This window comes from Phyllobates terribilis, unplaced genomic scaffold (genome assembly GCF_046119375.1).
Source record: "Phyllobates terribilis strain yellow unplaced genomic scaffold, ASM4611937v1 Scaffold_3__8_contigs__length_932513732, whole genome shotgun sequence".
NCBI lineage: Eukaryota > Metazoa > Chordata > Amphibia > Anura > Dendrobatidae > Phyllobates > Phyllobates terribilis.
The window spans coordinates 113895567-113902088 of NW_027362763.1; the positions used below are offsets into that span (position 1 = coordinate 113895567).

Genomic DNA, 6522 nt, shown 5'->3' on the forward strand with positions numbered 1-6522 from the left:
TTCTCTCATGATTTTCCTTTCTTCTTTGTTTTCATCTCTATAGGCTGAAGAAAAATCCCAAAGTGGAGAATTGGCCTTTATTAAACAACTGGCCCAAAATGTCCTGCTTGTACTGGAGTATCCGGCCTACTCAGTGGAGCGCCTGGTAAGGATCTATCATCTTCTACATCTCATGTCCTTGTTGTCTGATCTTCTCCAGATCACCAGCCATATAGCAGAAGCTCAGGTTCATGATGGTGGAGGCCTCCCTGTCCTCTCCAGGCAGACACAGGTTTCCATCTCATGTCATTGTTCTCTGATCTTCTCCAGATCACCAGCCATATAGCAGAAGCTCAGATTTATGATGGTGGAGGCCTCCATGTCCGCTCCAGGCAGACACAGGTCTACATCTCATGTCCTTGTCTCATCTTCTCCAGATTACCAATCATATAGCAGAAGGTCAGTTTCATGATGGTGGAGGCCTCCCTGTCCTCTCCAGGCAGACACAGGTCTACATCTCATGTCCTTGTTGTCTGATCTTCTCCAGATTACCAGCCATTTAGCAGAAGGTCAGATTTATGATGGTGGAGGCCTCCATGTCCACTCCAGGCAGACACAGGGTATTTTATGGCCACCTGTCCCTGTGGCTTCATCATCTGTGAGGACAGTCTGTACTCAGTGGTGCGGAGTTTGTATTTGCGCCTGTGTCTTTGTATAAGGGGGATATCTCCTATAATATAATAGTGTCTGTGCAGGGTCCGGCTTGTATCACGTCCCCTACATCTGCTGCAGTGTAATCATCATGGACATAATATAGAAGAGAGACGTTCCTGCATCTTCAGCTTTTATTCCCCTGCAGTTTCTATGTCTTAATGTCATTTCTTATTCCTTTTTAGGCCGCGATCGGATCATTGAACCTGGGGAGAAATCCTTGTAAGAGCGACTATAAACCGATCAAACTGATCAGCAGTGGAGCCTTTGGGTGAGCTTTACTTTGGTATTATATATATTTCCCAGGGCTCCTTATGACGATGTCTCTGCGTCCTTCCCATGTTATGTTCCCATGGACAAATTATGAGTTCACATCACGGTCCACATCTATCTGTCACTATTCAGGTCAGTTAGGATGTGACGTGGATGAGGACCCCCCATTGGTGATCATTTGTGGAGTGTTATTTTATGTATTTATAGACATGGTTTTCTAGTGATGGCCCCACATTAATCATTAATACAGGAGATCATTTGATGAGATCTATAGATAGATTGTTATTAAGAATTTATAGTAAATCATGTTTTTTTCTCCTCTCCAGGGCCGTCCACTTAGTTCGCCATAAAGATACAAACCAAGTCTGCGCTATGAAGAAAATGGACAAGGAGAACCTGAAAAAGCCAAAGAGGCTTGAATGGGCCTTTCTGGAGAGGGACATCTCAGCATTCGCAGATTGTCCCTTTGTGGTCTCCACGTTCTGCTCCTTTCCTACTAAACTTCATCTATGTATGGTCATGGAGTATGTACCAGGTAGGACACATCCATTGTATCTATATCCAGCCCACGTCTGCTTAATCCTAGCACCTATATATGACCACAATGTGCCCACATGGACGGTTACATGTCCTCTTTGCAATTATTATAAGTCATCTGTTACCAAGATGCCTGAAAAACCATTGATCTCTATGAAAGTCCCCCAGTATGTCCTCGCTGAGCACGGCAGCAATTTCCACTATGGGTAAAAGGAAGATTTGTCTTTTTGAAGAGTTTTTATAGATAAGAACGTTCACAGAGAAAAAAATTAGAGGCTCGTAGATGAGGCTCTGTCTCTATGTATAGGGTCTATCTGCAGTATACAGTATACGCACTACATTATACAGTATATATAGACCATCCTGTCCCAATGTCTCCGCCTTCTTCACATTCCCACTCATCATGTGTAATTTACATTGTAACAAACCCTCAGTTCTCATATTTGCTTTCTCCTGTAGGAGGTGACTGTGGTACCCTTCTAAAGCACAGGGGTCCTTTACCGGTCCTCTTGGCCCGTATGTACATTGCGGAAACGGTCCTTGCTGTGGAATACCTGCACAGCTATGGTGTGGTGCACAGAGATCTGAAGCCTGAGAAGTAAGTGACCCCTCTAGCATATTAGAGGGGAAGAAAGTTAGAGTTTCTTATACAGTCTGTGGGTTATTACTTGGTGCTGATGGTGCTGACACCATCTTTTCTTTCACAGCCTCCTGATAACATCAACAGGACATATTAAGGTCACTGATTTTGGGGTTTCAAAACTCGGCCTCATGAGACCAAACTCAGACTTCTACAAGACTCCAACTAAGGACATCACCAAAGAGTTCCTTGATAAAGAGGTAGGCTTTACTTACAGGGTCTTGTACTTTACAGATCTCATCTCTTTCTCCTTCTCTGATTTATAATTTCTCTAGAAAAACATTTCCACTGATGTTATGTGTCGCAATTATATTTATTGATCATCATCTCCTTTTTCTGTTGGTTTCCAGACTGCTGGCACCCCTACTTACATGGCCCCAGAAGTTATCCTAAAGATAGGTTATGGAAGGCCTGTTGACTGGTGGTCAATAGGGATCATCCTATATAAATTTCTATTTGGATATCCACCATTTACAGGGGCTTGCAGAAGGAATATTTTACACAGTATCATCCAGGGTAAGTAAAATAATCTGAATGCTTGTGATGTCACTGTTATTTGACTTGAATAGTTCTGTAGTTTTTTCTAGCTTTGTTAAGGAATTTTTTTTTCTGAAAATAAATGAAGAGGTTTTATTTCTTATAATATTTGCTTTTTATATAACAGATGATATACCTTGGAGATGTAATTACTTTCCTCCAACTAATGCTCGAGGCATCATCACTCAACTGCTCAGAAAAATTCCAGCACTGAGACTTGGAACAGGTAATATTAATAGTATTATCAATGAATTATTACAGCATGACCAGACAAATGATGGGTTCCATGAGGATCAGCACTGAGGTTCTGTACTCTACCTACTTGTCTATTACCCATTCTTCATGCTATAATGTTCAATATATTTCCTTTATGTCGGCTCTGTTACATCTTCAGTTCAGATTAACATAAATTCTACAGATATGGAGCAGTTTCTCTGACAATGACTGTATCACTTTCTTTCTTGTCTTCCTTTTCCAGGAGGCGCAAATGAGATCAAAATTCATCCATTTATGCGTGACTTAGACTTTGACAACCTTTTAAGTCAGAAGCCCCTGTTCGTTCCTGACCTAAAGTCAGATGAGGACACCCGCTACTTTATCAGTAAGTAAAATGAGACGTCATCTGCAGAAAACTGACGTGTGTCTTGTCTTTCATTTTATGTCAAAATCAGTTCTCATCATTATTAGTGATAACATGGTGACTGTCTGGGTATTATACTAATAATCTCTAATAACACTTGTATTTTTTAGCTCGAAGTAGCAGCTTCAAACATATGAATTCAGATGAGGGGGACACAAGTGAGGACAATGACTGGCCAGAAATCAAAAACTTTGCATCAACTTATCAAAGGTCTTCTAAAGTAAGTATGTGGCTAATAAAATGTATGAAACCTATAATTACAAAAAAAAATTAAATATATCTATTTTATATTTCTTTATCTGTTTTAGCTATATATCACCAATACTGGGATGATGACCAATATAGAGCCTATGTCACCTCCACAGTGTTCCCAAGAGAACAGTGATGGAGGCAATGAAGAGCCTATGTCACCTCCACAGTGTTCCCAAGAGAACAGTGATGAAGGCAATGAAGTGCCTATGTCACCTCCAGGGTGTTCCCCAGAGATCAATGAAAAAGGCTCAGAAATGTGAGTAGATTATTATTATTATGAGATTTAGTCCTGATATATGTCGGATCCAAATACAAGATATGAGTAACACAAATCTAAATCTAGCATCCACCACCCCATGACTACACAATCTCTGTGGGTCTTACTTGTGATAACTTCAATAACAGCTGATTGTTGCGACCAACCATTCATTTCCAACTCACTACAGGCCAATATTACTAATTAGACTCCATTCTTTCTGGTAAAATGTGGTCTTGAGCAGGCTATCTCCTCTATGTTGTCCTAATTGACCTTACAGACAGGTGTTCTTCCGTTATTCTATTGTTTATTCCTTGTAATTTACGTGTCTTTTTTCTACCAACAGGCAGAAAGAATCTTCCCCTTCCAAAACTGTTGGAGACAATCAGTGTTTTACTGCTAAAAACAGTGAGTCATCCTCGCCCTCATTGTCAGGTATGTACAGGTTTATAGGCCATCCAATTATAGCCTATGATCCAAAATTTAAATATTAAGGCTCTAAAATTACTTCCTTTATTCTTTCTGCTCCCCTGAGTATTCTATTTTTTGTTTTGTTAAAATCCCCCATAAGGTTCCAGAGTTATGGGCCTTTGTAATTAGTGGTAATTTTTATTCTTTACAAAGGGGCGGTGCTCACAGGATCCTCTGGGGCGTGCCCTTAGGTTACCACGCCCACATGATAAAGACCATAATAATTAACACTAAATAAAAAGTCCCATATCTCTACAACCGTACTGTGGATTTTAGGAAAACAAATATCAGAATACTCAGGGGAGAAGCCGACATAAAATAAGAGCGAATCTTGGACACTTTTGACCTGGTGATGGGTCTTCTTTAAAGTTACAATGAAGTTTTATCTAACTGATTATATAACACTGTGGCTTGCTGAAAGTAATGTCATATTAATATGGGGACATGGTTCTTTGGGGAGACACCACCGGAACCCAGAAAAGCTACAGGTTCATATTAATCAGGTGCATAACTCTATAAAGATACAAAGCTCATCTTTTAGGAGTTTATAATCAACATTTTTTTCTGGCTTTTTGATTAGAATCTCCAGTTCAGAAGAGAAGAAAATATTTTCGAACACTGAGAAAACAACTAAAAACAGAGAAAGTTGAAGAGGGGGAAACTAGGCGAGGTAAGTGTGACGATAATCTCCATGTTGTATGACGTCAGTGAGAAGAAGTCATGTGGAGCAGATGTTATCCGTCAGTGGTGGGATTGTCACATGTATGATGGCTGACAATGATTCTGCTCCTCTGTATGGATGATTCCTCTAACGTCATGCTACAGTGACACCACAGTAGTGTCCTCTAATATGGAGTCCCATTACTTACATCAGTTTTACATCTTTTCTCCTAGGTTCTCTCTTCCGCCGGATGATAACATCCTGCCGGCGTGGATTATCCAGGGCTGCTCGTGCTGTCAGAGAAAGCTGCATTTTTGGCTGCTGCCACCAACGCACCATTGACATCTCGAGGACAGAAAACCCCCAAATCTAGCGCTCTGAAGAAACTACAGCACATCCACCATTAATGCTGTACCTGTATGGAAGGAGTTGTACCACCTACCTGTGGCCTCCTGACCAGCAAGAGACACGTGCAAAAGTTGAAGGCTCCTCCAAGAACTTGTCTTCATCCTTCCATGCAATTTTAATTCAAAGAAATAAAAAATTAAAATTGTTTAATGTCTTTTCGCATTTAATTGATTATTACTGACTTTTATGGTATATTAATACTATACCTCATATATAGTATGTCTGAAGGGATAGATCCCAAACTGGAGAATAGCGGTTCTATGTCTCCCATTAATCCTCTAAACTCTGGCCAAAAATGGAGGAGATGACCAGAGATTCTGTTATTCCTAAGGGTACGTACACACAGCACCTTATAGACGCCAGCATACCCACTGATTTTTTATTTTATAAGAAGACACTTAAGGAAAACATCAGTGTTTTTGTTAACTACATATAAAATAGTGAGCGGCTTCCAAACAGAAGCCACCAGCAGAATGAACCGATCACTTTCTTTAACCACTTCATAATTTTCAAAGCTGGAAGCGGAGAAAAGAAGCTGAAAAAGACTGAAAAATACACAATGCACAGCAAGTTGTTTTTATATTGCAGTGCATATGTTCAATCATTTACATTTTTATCTAGTGCTTTTCATGAGGGATCCAGGTGGAATCCACCTGAAGAAGACATTGTTTGCACATTACGAAGAGTGGCAATTAGTGTTGAGTGAGCACTAAAATGCTCCGGTGCTCGAAGCTCGGGCCGAGCTCACCGTGATACTCGGGTGCTCGACCCGAGCAACGAGCCCAATGTTAGTCTATGGGAGACCCGAGCATTTTTGCGGCGGCACCCCCGACAGTCTGTAGAAAGCCTAAAAAGTGCCCAAAACGATAGTGACAGTGCTCAAATGACATGGGGACAGCATGGGGATCGCCCCAGGAAGCATTTCAGACCCCCAGGTCACTGCTGTCAACAGCGCCGGACTGGGGTGTCTGGGGCCCACCAGGGACATTGACTCCAGGGGCCCACCCACCCTTCAGCTATTTGCAAATACCTGTTAGCCGTTATACCCATTATATTGGCCGCTTCTGCCCATCACTGTGCGCTCACCAGAAATGCGATGTACAATTACTGTAGTTTGCATTAAAGGGTTTTTATTGGTGAAAACAAGTCATCAGCGA

General features: G+C 41.2%; 1 protein-coding gene and 1 long non-coding RNA gene across 2 annotated transcripts in view; both read left to right on the plus strand.

The window, feature by feature from the left end:
- Positions 1-147, plus strand: part of LOC141257966 (uncharacterized) — an 82358-nt gene extending 82211 nt beyond the window's left edge. The window contains exon 3 of the long non-coding RNA XR_012318147.1: positions 44-147. This is a non-coding gene — a long non-coding RNA (uncharacterized lncRNA). The remainder of the gene's footprint in view (positions 1-43) is intronic.
- A 732-nt stretch (positions 148-879) lies between these two features.
- On the plus strand, positions 880-5372 carry LOC141257967 (microtubule-associated serine/threonine-protein kinase 3-like). Its single transcript, XM_073672964.1, has 12 exons — positions 880-961; positions 1290-1498; positions 1960-2098; positions 2208-2340; positions 2491-2656; positions 2805-2903; positions 3156-3278; positions 3428-3537; positions 3626-3825; positions 4172-4260; positions 4877-4966; positions 5191-5372. Exons 2-12 carry the CDS (start codon positions 1336-1338, stop codon positions 5328-5330), a joined length of 1452 nt encoding a protein of 483 aa, XP_073529065.1. The 5' UTR covers positions 880-961; positions 1290-1335; the 3' UTR covers positions 5331-5372.
- The last annotated feature ends 1150 nt before the right edge of the window (positions 5373-6522 follow it).